Source organism: Argentina silus (assembly GCF_951799395.1).
Source record: "Argentina silus genome assembly, chromosome: 1".
Classification (NCBI taxonomy): domain Eukaryota; kingdom Metazoa; phylum Chordata; class Actinopteri; order Argentiniformes; family Argentinidae; genus Argentina; species Argentina silus.
In genome coordinates this window covers 6,305,474-6,323,736 of record NC_139655.1, presented here as the reverse complement: position 1 = coordinate 6,323,736, position 18,263 = coordinate 6,305,474, and the positions used below count along the sequence as shown (strand labels likewise).

General features: G+C 46.3%; 1 protein-coding gene across 1 annotated transcript in view; it reads right to left on the bottom strand.

The window, feature by feature from the left end:
• The window catches only part of cubn (cubilin (intrinsic factor-cobalamin receptor)), a gene marked incomplete at both ends in the record, with an annotated part of 36,088 nt that overhangs the window by 6,469 nt on the left and 11,356 nt on the right, over nt 1–18,263 (bottom strand). The window contains 35 exons of the mRNA XM_083682397.1: nt 81–269; nt 415–564; nt 1,099–1,255; nt 1,698–1,885; nt 2,021–2,246; nt 2,419–2,540; nt 2,853–3,002; nt 3,146–3,349; nt 3,509–3,680; nt 3,894–4,081; nt 4,263–4,403; nt 4,778–4,987; nt 5,189–5,367; nt 5,813–5,987; nt 6,290–6,458; nt 6,879–7,069; nt 7,187–7,333; nt 7,470–7,667; nt 7,922–8,114; nt 8,221–8,402; nt 8,726–8,931; nt 9,060–9,192; nt 9,421–9,549; nt 9,673–9,786; nt 9,996–10,112; nt 10,287–10,443; nt 11,015–11,196; nt 11,518–11,686; nt 12,723–12,904; nt 13,847–14,006; nt 15,860–16,047; nt 16,885–17,041; nt 17,153–17,334; nt 17,473–17,633; nt 17,916–18,105. Of these exons, the coding sequence (XP_083538523.1) occupies nt 81–269; nt 415–564; nt 1,099–1,255; nt 1,698–1,885; nt 2,021–2,246; nt 2,419–2,540; nt 2,853–3,002; nt 3,146–3,349; nt 3,509–3,680; nt 3,894–4,081; nt 4,263–4,403; nt 4,778–4,987; nt 5,189–5,367; nt 5,813–5,987; nt 6,290–6,458; nt 6,879–7,069; nt 7,187–7,333; nt 7,470–7,667; nt 7,922–8,114; nt 8,221–8,402; nt 8,726–8,931; nt 9,060–9,192; nt 9,421–9,549; nt 9,673–9,786; nt 9,996–10,112; nt 10,287–10,443; nt 11,015–11,196; nt 11,518–11,686; nt 12,723–12,904; nt 13,847–14,006; nt 15,860–16,047; nt 16,885–17,041; nt 17,153–17,334; nt 17,473–17,633; nt 17,916–18,105 (5,958 nt within the window). The remainder of the gene's footprint in view (nt 1–80; nt 270–414; nt 565–1,098; nt 1,256–1,697; nt 1,886–2,020; nt 2,247–2,418; nt 2,541–2,852; nt 3,003–3,145; nt 3,350–3,508; nt 3,681–3,893; nt 4,082–4,262; nt 4,404–4,777; nt 4,988–5,188; nt 5,368–5,812; nt 5,988–6,289; nt 6,459–6,878; nt 7,070–7,186; nt 7,334–7,469; nt 7,668–7,921; nt 8,115–8,220; nt 8,403–8,725; nt 8,932–9,059; nt 9,193–9,420; nt 9,550–9,672; nt 9,787–9,995; nt 10,113–10,286; nt 10,444–11,014; nt 11,197–11,517; nt 11,687–12,722; nt 12,905–13,846; nt 14,007–15,859; nt 16,048–16,884; nt 17,042–17,152; nt 17,335–17,472; nt 17,634–17,915; nt 18,106–18,263) is intronic.

The following is an 18,263-nucleotide window of genomic DNA, read 5'->3' as shown; positions in this document are numbered from 1 at the left end:
ATCAAATATACTGGCCACACTCATACAGCACAGCTTGACTCTCTGTTCTACTCACTGACCATTCGCATGATGATACTTACGGATAGAGTTGTACTCAGCCATGAAGCCCTTGTCCTCTATGATGGAGTCGGAGTAGAAGTTGAGCAGCATGGGGCCGAAGGTAGAGAAGGGACCAGGGATGGTGCTGCCACACAGTGTGGCCAGGGGAGTGCCCGTGGGAGAGGAGCCACGGTACACCTTCACCCCGTCATACAGACAGGTGGAGTGAGCTAGGCATGGACAAGTTACAGACACAGTTTAGGACAAGTACATGGTATATTGGCAGACCTTGTATTGTTATCATAAATGGGGAAATAGTGTCCTAGCTGTGATTTCCATCTCTCCCTATCATGGGTAGTAGTCTGTTCCTCCTACCTTCTACTTGGAAGGACTTGAAGGTGAGGATGACCACTGTCTGGTCTCCTGTATTTATCAGGTAGTTGCAGTTGGAGTGCTCGGGGTAGTCAGTTGGGTAGTTGGGGGACACCACACGACCATTGGAGGCACTGAAGTTGGCTCCACACACTGAGACGGGACGTCAAGATCAATTGAGATTAGGGAAATGTGACCTGTACTTTAGCTCATAAAACTTAACATCTGACAAACGTATTCTGATAACTGACTTGAATCGTATTGGCAATTTTCAGTTGAACTGTGCATTCATGTATTTCTCTAAGCATTTGTATAGTCTATATTCCTGTGTTGGTAAACTAATCCCTGTGATTTTTAATCTTCATGCAATTCAAATGTAGTTAACTAATCAATATAATTAATATAAACAATAATCAATAATAATCAAGATAATTGAATAGTGCTTTAATTATCTATCTACCTTTGCTTATATCATGTTAACATGTAGGCTACTGCTGTTTATTTATTGCTTTCCTATTTCACTTTTCTTCTATTGTACTACTGTTTCTCTGACTTTTTATGTACAGCACTTTGAGCTGCAGTCTCTGTACGAAAATGTGCTCTATAAATAAATGTATTATTATTATTATTATTATTATTATTATGATATATCAATCAATCAATGGAACAGGCAACAGTCGTACTGACTTGTGAGGAAGGAGGCTGAGAAGCCTCTGCCAGGAGTGCCGGAGGATTGGAACCTGGTACTGATGGTGTTGTAGGGGGCGATGACCGGCACCGGGGCTGTGTTGCCACAGCCTGTAGCCAAGAGGGCATCATCGATCTCTCTGGGACCTGACCACACCTGACATCAACCACACAGGACACACATCATTTAGACCATACAGTGCATAGATCATCTATCAACACCACAGTCAGTGCTTCTGATAGAAGCAGAGCAAATGTTTGATGTACTGCTGAGCGTGAGACTGTGTGTGTGAACTTATTGAAATAGTAGTGTTGTACTGTAAATAAGCATGTTCTCTTCCACTGCTGATGGATATTCTCCACATACTGTAAATCTAGCTGAGAGTAAACGTACAGGACAGCTGTGGGCTTCTGCTGAGCTCAGCACAGTAAAATGTGTCCTCTCTATGCTTGGTTTTACTGTTGTGTTGTAAATATGTCCACTGTAGGGCACCGTAGTGGACATATTTACTATATGGGTGGTTATCACAGTAACCAGATGTATGTTTGTGAACCAATGTGATTCAGAACAAAATACAAATTAATTTTAAAGTGAGCACCTTCACGTAGCTGCTCTGGCATTGCCCACTGTTGTCGGGGATCTGGAAGTCACTGTTGAAGCTCATCTCTAGGTGGTTGCCCTCGTGCGCGATGATCTGCCAGGAACACTCGATGTTGACAGGGAAGTTCTGGGGATAGTTTGGCGACTTGATGGTGCCAGTATCCGCATGAATTACACCACCACAGCCTGCATACAACATTCATATAATGCTATGTTATTTTCCTTTATTTCAAAAATAACCCAAATCCAGGTAAACAGCTGGTACAAGGGTACAGTACAGTGTCGTACAGCGCATTAACCCAGTAAGCATCAGTAACATACCTGAGGAGTCAGCTGACCAGGTGGCCACAAACCCTCCATGGGACACGCTGTGGTCAGCCAGGAACACCACCGCCAACTTGTTGGACCCTGACCGGATGGTTCCGGGAGAGGTGGTTCCACAGTACTGGCCAATCACTGGTGAGCCTGGGGAGCCTCCGTTGAATATGGTGAGAGAGTCCCAGGAGCACTGGGTGTGTGGCTCCACTTGGAAATATGTGAAGGTGAGCTGTGGAGCGGAGTCAGTCACGGAGAGCGTGGCGTTAATGTTTTAAATGTAAATCTATACTGCAAGTCTATAACATACTGTATGTTACTGTGTGTATAACTGGAGCTGGATGCCTGCATTAACTAACTCATTATCCAGGTAAGGTACGGCATATAAGACTTGTCATCCTCACAGTGATGGTGTGTCCCTCTGGGGCCTCCAGGAGCCAGGCACAGCGACTCGGGCTGGGGTACATATTGGGGTACCCGGGGCTGGAGATCACTCCTCCCTCGTCAGTCTGCAAACCACCGCATTCTACAAAGATTATAAAGACACAGGGTTACTGCTTTTGAACATTCACTCATATAAATATTAACTGAAAACAATAATGCTGGATTAAGTGCTGCTGGAAGACAATTAATTTCTTGATACTCAACATTTGTCTTTGTGGAAGTAAGAAGACAATAAATATCTGTCAAATATCACAACCACAAGGCTAATGGTTGTTGGGTGTAATCTGCTGTTGACCAAAGGGACAGTACAGTAAGTGAGGGAAATAAAGGGATAGTAGGGAGTAGGGACCATGGTAGGGAAAGCAGGGTATTGCAACATAGACCTAGGGCTCACCAGAGAACATGTATGTGGCCTTGAAGCCCACGTCTCCTTCAGTCTGGTCGGTCTGGAAGTGGACCCAGAGCTCAGGGGTGAACACCACCAAAGGAACCCCGGGAGTGGTCTGTCCACAGAACTGGGCCAATAGCTCCCCATTAGAGTCACCTGGAAGGGAGAGAACAGTAGAAATACACCTCAACTCACGTTCTCCATTCTCAACATTCTCCCCATGACTTACACATCTGGCAAACATATCTCAAACCTCATTCCTGAGAGGATTTGCTACTCTAGAGCCCGTTGTGACTCACCCATGCGGAACTCTAAAAAGTCTGACTCGCAGGTCTGGTGGTGCTCCAGGTGCAGATCATCAATGAGGACCACGATGGAGGAGTTGACATGGCGAGGGTTCTGGATCAACCATTCACAGTTGAGGTTGTTGTCGTAGTTGGAGGTGAGGTACTCAGGAGAGGTGATGTTCCCTCCGGTAGGGTTGTTGAGAACCCCACCACACACTATGGAGAACACAGAGGTTTAGTACAAGGGGGATTATACAAATTATGCTATATACAGTACTTGAGTGTGGCTTGGTTCTTCATATCTCATCCAGTTGTATTGAAAGTGTATCTGAAGGATCCCCCCCCCAACCCCCAAAACGTCCTCTTGTCTCTGACCTGCAGCCTCATTGGAGGAGTAGTCGGCTGTGAAGCCTCCGTTGGACACAGAGGAGTCTGTGCGGAAAACCACAGTCATGGTGTTGCCTGAGGACTTGACTTGCATGCCGGAGGGCACTGTGCCACAGAAGCGTTGCAGACGAGGGGAGCTGGACGCCAGGCCGTTGAACACCTGAGGGACCACAAACACACCATCAGAATTCAGTTTCACTGGGGGCTAACATGGCTAGGACCATGAGAGGTGGGTGAAATGGTAAGCATTATGGCCCTGACTACATGATTGCACAATTAGTTGTCTCTTTCACATTTGGTGAAATGGATGAACATCTATATTGACTGACAGAGTGAAATCTAAAGAAGAGAAGGACATGTGAGAGGGACCCACATCCACGTAGTCGTAGTTGCAGGTGCTGGTGCTGGTTCCCTCCAGACGGAGGTCGTTGATGGTGAGGGTGACCCTGCGACCTGGGGTGACCGTGATCTCCCAGCGACACACACGGCTGTGGGGGTACAGGTTGGGGTAGTTAGGGGACGAAATGGTCCCAGAGGGCGCGTTCAGCTCTCCACCACACTCTACAGGGGAAGGAGAGAGGGATAGAGGGATAGAAAGAGGTAGATGAAGGGAGAGTGTGGATGAGCAATGGTTTGCATCTATGGTAACTAGAACATTTGGGAAATGTTCTTAGCAATAGACGAATTATATGCAACAGCACCACACAAGTCACATGTAATTGTGTGATCAAGAGATGCCTACCTTCCACACTGGCCTCAAACGACAGACTGAACCCTGGTGCGTTCCCACTGCTGTCACTGACAAACTTGACGTAAGCATAGCTGTCGCTTGTGTCCATGGGCACAGGAATGCTGCCACCACAATGCTTCCCAAGGAGCCGTCCTGGACAAGGAAATACAGGTACAGTAACATGGTGGGGGTAAGAGAGGTTCATATCAACCAGCCAAAAGACTGTAGCGGTTCATTTAAACAAAATGTCTGACAAGCTTAGACAAGCAACTCTCAGATAGAGTAACACAAACGGTGTACTTTGTTCCTTAACAACCTTTTGAACCAGATTTTCAACCACATTAATTAGGTCGAAATATTTAGAAATATAGCTAACAGCTTTGTGCTACATTGTGTGTCTGGAGGTGGCCCTGTGAAGAAAAAAAATGCCGAAGGTGCAAGGACAGTCAGTCGACAGTCCGTTAGAATGTCATGTCATGAAAAATATCTTATTTCTCTAGTCTGCCAGCTACTGTGTGGGCTGTTACCTGAGGCGTTGTACTCTCGGAGCTCCACGTAGTCCCCGCTGCAGCTTGGAGTGGTCTGCAGGCTGAAGGCGTTGTAGTTGAGGGTGAGGTAGTGTCCTGTTGGGCCCTCCAGGTACCACTCACAGGTAGAGCTGTCTGGGTAGTTAGAGGCAGGGTAGCCTGGACTCTTGATTGTACCACTCTGGCCTATGTACGTGCCACCACACGTGGCTGTGAGGGGGGGGGAAAAAAAGAATGTTTGTATTGATTGTGATGTAGTCTGTCAATTTAGTTCAGTATTTGATAATACATATAATGAGCTAGAGACATCATCACCAAATGCTTTACATTCAGTTCATGGATTCAGCATGGCAGCTCACAATAAGTTGGTTTGACAATACCACATGTGGAAAGTGTGTTGATTTTACTTACCGATGGAGAACTTGGCCTTGAAGCCCTTGTGTGTGACGCTGGTGTCGGTGCGGAAGCGCAGGAACATGAATGAGCCAGTTGAATGTTGGGTAGAGGGTTTGGTGTTACCACAGAGCCTGGCAATCAAATCGGCATCAGAGGTGGCACCGTCACGGAGCTCCAGGTAGTCATACTGACAGCTAAGAGAGGGGACAAAACATTTTTTTTTATATGTTTTTAGGGCATTTCTGCTTTATTGGGATATAGACAGTAGAGATTTACAGGAAGGATGGGTGAGAGAGAGAGGAGGGATGACATGCATGATATGTTGAGGGTCGGAATCGAACCAGGAACCTTGCGATTATGTGGTATGCGCATTCGTGTGCTACGCCACGAAGCGCCCAGTAACTAACATTTAACAACAAGGACTAGTACTAGTATTAGAACAACAAAGAGGATTTCAGCTTCAGATTCAATCTCATACAAAACTCTGTGTTTGTGTGCAGAAAATTAGAAATAACTAAAACAAATGTAAACATTTGTACTTTGAAGCTGATACAGTATGAGTCTTTCTCTTTATGTTCTCTATCTAACGCTGTCTCCTCCTAATGATCTATCAAACACAAGTTAAGGCTGTGGTCATACGTGGATGTGGGCTCAATGTAGAACTCATCCTCAAAGTCGATCTGGACAGACTCCCCATTGGGCACGGTGATTACCCAGACACAGTCGATGTTCTGGGGGTAGTTCTGAGGGTAGTTGGGAGACGTGATGTAGCCTGGAGGATCAAAGTCACCCAGCTCTATGGCTCCTCCACAAGCTAAAGGCAGAGAGAGAAGAAAGCATGATATGAAGTACAAATGTATTTGTAAAAATAGTTCAAAGTATAAGGAATTCAGACACTATTTATACAACAGTCTCAAATGTAAAACACACCGCGTTTTGTGTTAACTCTACCGGATTGTCGAGGTTAAAAACACGTAAGAACAGTATCATTGGCGTGTTATAACAGGGGTCCAATAGATAGTCTTTACCCAGGCTGTGGTAATAACAGTATTATTGAAGTGTTACAACAGACGACGTTGAGTATTATTGCAGTGTGAACGAGTAGCTAGTCTTTACCAAGGCTGTGGGCCTCAAAGGTCAGTTTGAAGCCACTGCCTTCGTTGGAGGTGTCAGAGATGAAGCGTACGTGGAGGTTATTGTCTGTTGTCTGGGTAATGGGAGGGAGGCTGTTCCCACACAAACGACCCCCCAGGGAGGGGGCTGTAGCATCTGGACCATTCCTCAGCTGAGGAGGAGGGGGAGGGGGGAGGAGTGCCAAATTACAATCCATATCACAGCGTGGAGACTGAATCTGTCAAATCACTATGGCTGCGTAGACCAGGGTTAAGTGCATTTTGAACTGTGGCTCTCAAAATCATTCATTTACGTTTATATATTTTTCTTTAAAACATCAACCCAACTCTTAATAATCAATCTGATAATGGATTGAACAATGTATTTGTCCAAGCAGCCACCACTGATATATCATACATGTGATACTTATACGTACACCATAATAGAAGTTCTATGAAATGTCATTCAAGTGCATTACTGTGTTGCAGTGGCTGGTGGAGGCCGTTCCATGCATTACAATGAGCCTGTCCTCCGATTTCTACCTCCATCAGCCTCCACTGTGGTGTTGGTCATATTGTGTTCCCCTTCTTACCTCCAGGTAGTCTCCTGTGCTGCAGGCGGTGCCGAAGCCCTGCACCTGGAAGGGGCTCTGGAAGTTGACAGACACTCTGAAGCCTGGGGTGACCATCACGTGCCAGCTACAGTCCAAACCTGGCTGGTAGTTCTGTGGGTAGCGAGGGGTACTGATCACCCCCCTGTCCGTGTGGAGGAGACCACCACAACCTACAGACACAATAAGATCATGGTCTCAACCACTGAAATCTGTATTATTGACAATGTTATGGTCTTAGTTTACTGGTCCTATTTGGAGTGGTCTAGACCAAAGGCTTATGGCCTCACCCTTGGAGTAGGAGGCGTTGAAGCCCTTCCCATTAATGATGCTGTCGGAGGTGAAGCGTAGGAACATGGAGTCTCCAGTAGAGTGGATCGGACCGGGCAGCTCTCGCCCACATAAGTTGGCCAGCAATGGAGACAGGTTGGTCTCACCTAGATGGAAAACACACAGGGACAAACATGCATACTGTTACTGTATACAAAAGACTAGAGACTGAAACTGCTAAAAGCCTAATGTCCTATTGTACAGTCCAAGATTTCGAAAGAGTTCTATTCCCGGGCCTCTCACCGTCTCGGATCACCAGGCTGTCGAAGTAGCAGGAGGGGTAGTCCTCCACGTCCAGAAACAGCAGATTGAACTCCACAGTGGAGTCAGGGGAGCGGATGACCCAGGTACACTCCAGATTATCGTCATAGCTGTCAGGCCAGCCGGGGGAATACAGGAACCTGGGGGTCTCCTCAGGCATGAGAGCCCCTCCACACGCACCTACAAACACACACACACACATGTACACAGTATAAAAACACATACACACTTAGATAACAATCAAATGTACATGTAACATACACACATACACAAAGACAATACACACACGCACACACACGCACACACACACACACACACACACACACACACACACACACACACACACACACACACACACACACACACACACACACACACACACGTCTCTTTATAGGCGAACAACACAAAGTCCCATTTCTGACCAGCCCTCTGACCTGGTGGTATAGTGGGAAGCGGTCCACCACTCTGGATGGCGGTCCACTCGATGAGGAAGCCTTTTCCTCCCACCACAGTGTCAGACTGGAACTCCAGAGTCACTGTGCTGCCAGAACTACTCACAGGGAAGGGCAGATTCAGGCCACAGAACGTCCCCAGAGGGTAGGCATGCACATTAGGCCCGTCAAACACCTGAACACACACACACACACACACACACGGAGGTCAAAGGTCAGACTGAACATGGGGAGAAGATCTACCACTGTGGCAATAAAAGTACAGGCTTGACGGCACATACCTTGAGCTGGTCGTAGTAACAGTCAGACAGATCCTCGATGTCCATGTCCAGGAAGCGGATCTGGATGTAGTCGTCTCCAGGCACTGTGACGGTCCAGCGGTAGTCAGCGTTGTTAGGGTAGGTCCGAGGATACAGGGGAGACGCTATCTGCCCTGAGGTTCCTGTGATGTCATTCCCATACACTGGAGGGGGAAAGAATACAAGCACTGTATGTACTGGGCTGCACATGCATGGGGTTTGAGAGGATGGAGAAGAATCTAAAGGCATTCATCTTGTCATTCAATGAGTGTGTCGTAAGAAACCATAGTCCTCCGCTGAACAATTTGAGATTAAATATGAATTAAGCTTGACAAGCTAGCAAGTGTAAATCAACCGAATGTAAGGACTTAATGATAAGCAATATCCATATCTGATCTTGTGTGTACACACACACATGCATGCACGCACACACGCACGCACACACGCACGCACGCACACACGCACGCACACACGCACACACACTCACAGTGGGAGAAGGTAAGTCTGAATCCAGCTCCGCTAGTGGAGGAGTCAGAGCGGAACTTGACCCAGAGCACATGGCCAATGACAGATGTGTAGTTGGATGGGAGGGAGCTCCCACAGAACCGGCCAACCAGAGGGCCTACTGCGGTGCCCTCACGGATCTCCAGGTAGTCATTATTACACCCAGAACTCTGTTGCAGCCCGAACATGCTGTCAGAGGAGACATACAAAATAGTCTTACTCATGTGGAATTACTTATGTAATTCCATGTATGTTGCATGTTGTAATAATCCCTCTATTAACAGTTTATAATAAGGACTATTTAGGAGTAGACTCACGTGAAGGAAAGCTGGAGGCGGTTGCCAGGGGAGCTGGTGATGGTCCACACACACTCTACGTTGGGGGGGTAGGCATCTGGGTAGTTAGGGCTGTTAAAGGCCCCAGTCTCCATTATCAGATCTCCTCCACAACCTGAGGACAAAAGAACAGGTAGGTAAAGGTTATATAGTCAGGGCTTAGAGGTGTATATCTGACTCGCTTTTCTTTGTTCTTTTTTTTTTTTACAAAGAAAATAAAAGCAACACTCCAGGCCCACTGTGTCATACATCTATATTATATATATATATATATATATATATATATATATATATATATATATATATATATATATATATATATTTGTGTGTATATATGATTTACTTGAGGTGGAGGCTGAGTAGGTGGCTCTGAAGCCCTTCATGGCGACAGACGAGTCAGAGACAAAGTTGACCACCAGAGCGTTGCTGAAGGAGGTGACGGGGTGAGGGACCACAGTTCCACAGTAGCGACCTAAGAGGAAAATATCACCACAGAATATGAGAGTGAACTTCATAATCAGGGCCTCACTGTTGATGTCATAAAGACCAACGTAGTCTGTTCACACTGTGTGATGTGTTACTTTAGTTACTTTACCGATCGATGGTGCCTGATAGTTGTCTCCATCCAAGATCTGCACAGCGTCGTGGGAACAGTCGGAGTTGATCATCTCCAGCTCAAAGTCCGTAAATGACAAAGTCACATGGTTGACTGTATGAGGACACAGTGACAGAGGCGAAAACAGAACACAACATTACTCAGATTAGTTCATGAAACGGTCTATGATGAGCATGGGTTTCAAATAGACTATTGGTCTAGTTCTTGCAATGCCATGGTAAAGATGTCTGATTATTGAAATTAATTCAAGCTATATAGTTCAGTGGATAGAACAACATCTACAATGCCATTGGCTAACTCACAAGGTTCCTGGGCTCTGATAATCCAGCTGCAGTTCTGATTGGCTGGGTAGGTAGCGGGGTATCGTGGAGAGGCAATGGCCCCACCCACATCATCTGTCAAGATGGTGGCACCACAAGCTGATAGAGAGACAAGAACACAAACCAATTCAACACATTTAAAAGCAAAGCCAATTACAGATCACATGGCCTTTAATTGACGACTGTTTTGAATTTTGGAGCAGACATTTTTCACATAAACCTATTTTGAATAAACAACAATATGTAATTGAAAGAGACGTTTGAGATGTTTACCTTGTGAGAACTGGGCACTGAAGCCCCTGTGGCTGAGGCTGGCGTCGGATCTGAAGCGTACATATATGATGTTCTGGGTGGAGGTGATGGCTGGAGGACTGGTCTGCCCACACACATGACCCAACATGGGATACGAGGCACTAGGGCCATCATAGATCTACAGAGGCCAGGGAGGAGAGGAACAGTAGAATGAGAAGAAAGCCTCTCTCCTGTACGCTCTGACCCACCACGGTTACAGCAAGTGAGAAAGTTACATACGAACAACCACATGGGACGTCTGTATTGTGTGCTTCAATGTACTGCCTCTCTCACACAAACATACACTGAAGGCTAATCATTTTCCAACGTGATCACTCTGGGAGGAAGCTGATACACCGATACGGCATCTGACCAGAGAGACGTCAGGGCGCAGGCATCCTCTATGGTACTGTCTGCCCTTTGCCCTCCTAACAACAGGCTAACCTCTGGAATGTTAAGGGAAGACGGCCAAATGAAACCACAGACACAGGGAGACGGGAAGCGTGACGGGACGATGGACACAAAAGGCCCTCTGAATGAATGAGTGGGTGGGACAGACTGGAAACTGCTCTCAGAACAATACGCTGACAACTGGAGATGGTCATGGTCACTATCACACACAAACCGCAACCACCACATCCCTCACTACACTGTGTACCACTCATCACATGACTAGTAGGACAGAACCGTGGCCCAAGTCAGTCACTCACGGCCACATAGTCCCACGTGCAGGTGGAGTGGTTCTCTATGTCCAGGTCGGTGAAGTTGAAGAGGACCCGGTGGCCCTCCTCTACAGAAATAACCCAGGAACAGTCCACATTGTTGGGGTAGTTGTTTGGGTAGGCAGGGGAGTGGATCTCTCCGTAGGGGGCAGTGACTGGCCCACCACAGCCTAGGGAGAGAGGAGAGGGGAGAGGGAAGAGAGGAGAAGGGAGGAATAGGTCTTTGGTGAGAATGAAAGAGGCACTGTAATGTAGAGATGCTATAAGTCAGTGGGAAAAGAATATCAAGTGGTGGGCTAGGACATTAATGAAATAAGAGTAAAAAGTGTGTATGTGTGATTGTTTGCCCATGAGTGTGTTTGTGTGCACAGGTAGATTATGTGACTGCATGTACAGCTTTGTATGTGTGCGTGTGTGTGTGTGTGTGTGTGTGTGTGTGATTGGGAATATGTCCATAATCCATAGTCCACTAGTATAGTCCATAGTCCCACCTCCCTGGACCTCCACCCAGCTGGCGCTGAAACCTCGGCCACTGACGTAAGCATCAGACTTGAAGCGGACAGTGAGCATGTTCCCTGTACTGGACACATGGAGGGGGCTTGAGGTGGTGGTGCACAGCTGGGCCAGCCTCGGGGCGCTGAGGTCAGGACCTCCATACACCTGCACAGGGACAAGGGTCAGAGGTTAAACAGGCATGGAGGACAGCATCCACCATACTGTAGCATAGTAGAGATCCCTGTATAATGGCAAAATATAACTGTTCAAGTTATCAAAAAACTCTGACACCAAAGTACATTCCTGTCTTAGCAAGCAAAAGGTTAACTGGGAATGAGATATCTTGTCGACATATCTTTAACTACCTGTTGCTTGTGTGCTTTTTGTGCTTTGTGTGCATTGTGTGTGTGTGTGTGTGCTTTGTGTGTGTGTGTCTGGCACATTATAGGGTCCTGTGTGTGTAGCGCAGACAGTTTCCAAGGCAAAGACCACAACAATAAAGGTTTTGGTGGCAGTTATACGAAGCAGCAAATGGCAACCACATTACTATGGTAGTAAAACCTGTTAAAACTATGGTCTGGTGTTGTCTATGGCACCAGCCTCGCTCATGATACTGAAAGACCCTGAGGAAGTGCTCTGTGGGGTGTGCCCTAACAGAGAGGAGTATGGGTGGTGGTGGTGGTGGTGGTGGTGGTGGTGGCGGTGGCGGGGTGAGTTCTGTGTTGGGGGCAGGTTCCAGATCACAGCCAGCTCTCTAAGCTGTGATTTCCAGTTCATTTCTGCCCCGCTACCTCCATTCACTGTTCTGGTGGAAGTCAGCATTCCACTGGCGTGAGCTACTCTACTCCCGAGCGCCCGCTCAATGTGCCCACTGAGCCTGTCGGGTACTGCCAGCACATGGACACAACACAGCACTGGCATAGACACCCTGTAAAAGGGAATCTAGCAAGTGTAGCACTATAGAGAAATGTCTTCCAGCACTTTGACCCCGTCACGAAGTAAGAAGAAAGCACACAGTCTGGTGATGCTGTAATGCTCTTTGGAAGGATTGGGGTAGCAGGTGAAATTCAAAAACAGCAATTGGTGGCAGTGCTTAACATGCTCCTGCCTCCTCAGTAGGTATACAGTTCATCATGTCCTCAGAAACACCACCAATACTGTTTGTGCCATCCATGGCCTCTGCACAAAAGCATTACTCTACCTCCAGTACGTCATAGTTGCAGTCTGGGTGGTACTCCACATCAAACTCGTGGATGGTGATGGTGATGCTGCTTCCTGCGCTGGTTTGGATGTACCAGATACACTCGCGGTTCTCGGGGTATCTGTTGGGGTACTCTGGGCTGTTGAAGGAGCCACTAGGACCAATCAGGTCCCCACCACAACCTGTAGGGGGAAGCACTGAGTCAGTGGGGCTAATGAGATAATATGAAGAAGAGATGGATGCAGAGAAATGTTGGTCAAAGACACCGAACCCTTGTGAAAGTAGTTCATACAATCTCTATAAAGTGAATTATGACACACTTTCTAATAACATGAGTAAGGATCTGAGAAATGACCTCCTGACCTGTGACATTATCAAATGTAATTTAAAGCTTATCCTTAAGGCGGCACTTGCATGTGCCTCCATACTCCAGATCTCGCGGGGGACAGACATGCTGCCTTCCACAAACTGCATATGCTCCCGGCATACCATCTGGAAGCCTATTATCTTCCAAGTCCTATAGACGGATGGGGAGGGACATGCAGGCGCAAGAAATCCACCTATCATTTTTCATCTTCCGAATCTTCCGAACGATTGCATCCATGAAAACTTAGAGTTTGCCTCCTTTAGAATATTGAGACTCGATATTGCCATAATTGGTCAAGTACATTTTCTTTATTAAGTCATTTAATAGAGTTTAACTTAAAGATCTCTTATCAAATCTTTAGTGGTGCCTTTATAATTACTAACTGATTTGAATAGAAACAAATGAATTATAAGTCATTAGATTATTAATAATGAATACATTCTTAGACAATATCTTCTACACAGACAAATCCATCGGCTGCTACATTATTTAACAGGACAGAGCACTTAGGCCCAGTTATGTGAGGGGCTGTATCTAGAGTGAAACACACAGGTACACTGAGTGAGTGTTTGAGTCAAGCACTTTTCTTAAATGAGATAAAGAGAGCCACCAAGAGTTGTTTTGTAAAAACTAGGAAAAGAGTAGTGGAGATGACTTCATAATGGAACACAGCAGTGAGTGAGAGGAAGAAGAGGGTATGGAATACGTACAGATCCTCTATGTCAACTCTATGGTACAGTAGTGGTTGTGGTCTTACCGTTCTGGTACCACAGCATCTGGAAGCCCGTAAAGGCCATTGACTGGTCACTACGGAACACCACATGGAGGGAGTCTGTTGCCGTGGTGCTGGCTGGAGGAGGCGTGTTCCCACAGAAGGAACCAATGAGAGGGGCTTGCTCATTAGGGCCGTTGTACAGCTGGGGAAATAGATGGATTCAGACAGATTAGGAACTGACACAAACTGTTGAGAGAGTGAAATCTTTTGACAATAATGGTCCAATGATAAATATAAACAGCAGTATACACAGCATGCCATTTTAGAGGACATTATGTGAAAACAAGAACGACAACCAGAACTCAACAACTGTCTTCAGGTGCCAAACCTGGGGACTACGTATTGATACAGCAGACATATCGGAACACGCCTTGTGTGTATTCTATGTCATCATGGCCTCCAGGCACATTGTTGTTGATTCCCCTAGTTACACTAGCTGCATACCTCTAGGGATACGTATGACAATACAGGGCACCATGTCAAATGGTACTGCTTTGGCAACATTTCATGTAGCTATGTCTGCTAAGATATTTGATTTGGTCACTGCTTCTAAAGTACCCAGGGTTATGAAACCTGGTACTTGAAGGAGAGGAACAGAGAGCTGAAAAGTGATCTGAACATCAATATGAGCAGATGTTAAAAGACAGAGGTCAATGATTCTGATCCACAGGTATAAACTCCAGCCTGAAGCAGGCGACTTCCAAGTGTTCCCAACACACACTACATAAACACAGATGTCTACATGGCAGTGAACAGACTGAGGCCTCAGATTAATTAAGTGAAATTAAAGCTGGATAGATGGATCAACGTCACAATACTGGGCTTGGAACCCTATAGTTTAGATAAGCTAGGCTGATCTCATCACAGTTTATTTTGCGTACATTCCACAGACAGGAAGACACATGCAACTCAGGGGAGGCTGGTGGAAGTAGAAATCGGAGGACAGGCTCATTGTAATGCATGGAATGGAATGAAAAACGGTGTCAAACACGTTTGTTTGATACCATTCCACATTCCATTCCATGCATTATGATGAGCCCGTCCTCTGAATTCGACCTCCACCAGCCTCCCCTGAGTTGCATGTGTCTTCCATGTCTGTGGAATGTACGCAAAATAAACTGTGATGAGATCAGCCTAGCTAAAGAGTGCCAGCATGAGGCAATGAATGAGTGTCTCCAGGAAATCTGCACAAACATAATGAGCCTATTTCATCCAGGGACCGATGATGTCATCTGTGTTAGGGTTGCCATGGTGACGTGAGGGGCCAATACAAAAACATCACTTATTTCTTTCAACTTCCATTGAGCACATGAAGTGTTACTTCGTACAATTCACTGGTGTTACGTAAGCTATGAAAGACCACCACTGGAGCATATGTACATAAATTAGGTCTCCCTTGAAACTCACGGCAAAAGCAATCCCAGAGAAAGTTAGCGATTCAGTGTGTATCTCTCTGCCAAAACAGTCACAAACAGCTTTCAAATAACAGTAGTTGTAACAGTAGCCGTACAGCCTTAACATGAGCTCAGCCCTGCCCCACTGTTACTGTCCTTAAGAGGAATACATGAGAAAGACTGGTGACAACTGCAACTTTTCAGTGTTAAGCTAAATCTAACACAAAGCGCATCAATAGTGTTGGATGTTGTGGCTCCTCAAATATGTGTGGTTCATACTTGAAAATGAAAATACCAATACAAAATGTATCACAAAAAAGTGTTTGATGTTGGATGTGGTCCAAACCAGGAAGGTTTACTCTATCTCCAGATAACAATGAGAGTCTGTTTCCCCTCTGTGTCACCGCACAGCCTTCTACTGTAGTCCCAGCTGTGGTCATGTGGTGATTCATTAGAACAGAGGAAACTGATACTTCCTGCCTGGGATGCATGGACAAACCCATGACACAATGCTAATACAATACCCACCCCCCTCACCCCCCACCCCCACCCCCCCACCATCCCCCTACCCCTCCACTCTGAGCTCATGCCTGCTGCCCACCTTGAGGTAATCGTAGCTGCAATAATTGCTCCCCTCCAGGTCGAAGGCCATAAAGGTGTAGTTGATTGTGTTGCCCATGGTGGTCTGGATGGTCCAGCTGCACTGGGAGTTGTGGGGGTAGGTGTTGGGGTAGTTCAGAGACTCTATCACCCCATTCCTCTGGTTACTGATGATCATGTCTTGGCAGCCTAGAGAAAATCAAGAGGTTACACACGTGAGTGAGTGTATTTGGTTTGCCGTGCTTAGAGATGAGGGTGGTATTTCAATGTAGTGTTTTAATGTTTTCCATATGTTAACATTGAGTGGGATGAATTGAAACACTTTAATGGTTGTTTTTGAACAAAAATGTCAAACTCTGGCATGAAAGCCAACAAGGGACATGACACTGTCGGAATCTGTAAGATTCAAACATATATTTTCGGGCTAAGCTGACCTTGCTGTACGACTAAGCTAACCCTGCTAAATGACTTAATTAGAGAGTCAGAGACAAATGGGAACATGAGTTTAGAGCCAGGTTGGCAAAGGGCACCACCAGAGAACAAAGCTAGACAGACTTACTTACTGGAGTGACCTCTTCTCCTTTTGGCAAGACTTCCAGAAAACCCATTACGATTCTGACAATAGAAACCAAGGCCAGTGCCCCTCCTCTGTGACATTCTTTTGTGGTGTGAATACCTCACTGCCAACCTCCACTCTTCACCTCCCAAACCCCAAGTGCGCATTACCGAACCATGTTACCATGGAAACTAACCAAAAGGACCCTGGGATTAGTCACTGAGGTGTGGTATGCACTTGGATATGGTTTATCTGACTTTCAGCTGACCCAAGAACGTTTAAACTGTGTTTAGCCTAAGCCAAAGCTTTGTAGTACTGTATGTGCTTGACAAACAATAACTATACTAAAATGGATGCCACAGCTCAGCCAGTATTTAGAGGGCCTGGTGGCTTCTAATGAATTAGTCCAACTTTAAAACACCCCTTGAGCTCCAGAAAGAAAGGTATCTGTGTGTGCTGTAGATGCTCACTAGTTCTATAAGAGGCCAGGAACCCTCCAGCGCTGACACTGCCGTCTGTGCGAAGTTTAACATAGAGCTCGTTTTTAGTGGAGTTGATGGTGGCAGGTGTCTGAGTCCCACACAGTTTGGCAAGCTCAGGGGCGTTAGTATTGTTCCCATCGTATACCTGCAGACAGGTAGAGACATCGAGAGAGAGAGAGAGAGGGACTGAATAATATTAATTTCACATACATGGGAAAAGCTGTCAGTCCTGTCCAGTGTTGTGTACTGTACTCACAGCCAGGTAGTCATATGTGCAGCTGGAGCTGGACTCTAGGTGGAAGTCTCCAAAGGAGAGCTGGACCTGGCTCCCCCCGTTGCCTTTGATCAGCCAGTAGCACTCAGCGTTGGGGTGGTAGGGCAGGGGGTAGTTAGGGGAGGAGAAACTCCCTGATGATGTGGTCAGAGTACCTCCACAGCCTAGGACAGGAGAGGAATATGAGAGAAATAATGCAAGGGGACAGGGAGAGGGGGACTATTTGAGAAAACACAAATACACATAAACTACACACACACACACATGCACACACAAAAACACACACACACACACATACACACCTGTCTGTGAGCCATCCCAGTGGGCCCTGAAGCCCCTGCGAGTGATTGAGAAGTCGGAACGGAACTTCATCCACAGGCGGTTGCTATGGGACACCATCACCGGCGGCCTCTGGTTGGAGCAGAATTTGCCAATCAGAGGAGATGTTTCATATCCGCCATCTCTGTAGGAGAGAGATCAATGGGAGATCATACAGAGGTGCAGATAGGCCAGAACTGGCCTCTGCTACAGTATAGTTTATGCACAGTACTTTCATTACAGCGTGTGCTTGCTTAGTTCTCATCTTATTTCAATCACAGACATTGGTCTCAGTCCATCGTATTTAGATGAGGAGAAACTGTTCCTTTCTACTCTACTATCGATGTAAGTTCATTTCAATCATATGAGTCAAAAATCATTATGAGACTTCAGATCTGAATCGGCCAATGGACAACTGTCCTCTCACCTGATCTCCACGTAGTCCAAGTTGCAGCTGGTTTGAATGCCCTCTAGGTCAAAGTCAGTGAAGTTGAGCATGATCTGCATGTTGATCTCCACGATGATCTTATAGATGCACTCACGGTTGATGGGGTAGTTGCTGGGGTAGTTGGGGGAGGTAAGCTCACCCGTGGGGGAGGTGAATTCCGCACTGCAGTCTGGGCACAAGAGAGGAGACACAGGGTAAATATAAGGGCATGGTTGGGAAGGAGCAGGTGTTCATATGTGTAGTAACATAACATTTTAGCAAAACGCAAAAGACTGGATTACTGTAACTCGAAAGAGGGAAAGGTTGTCAGTGGCTGGAATCTTCTAT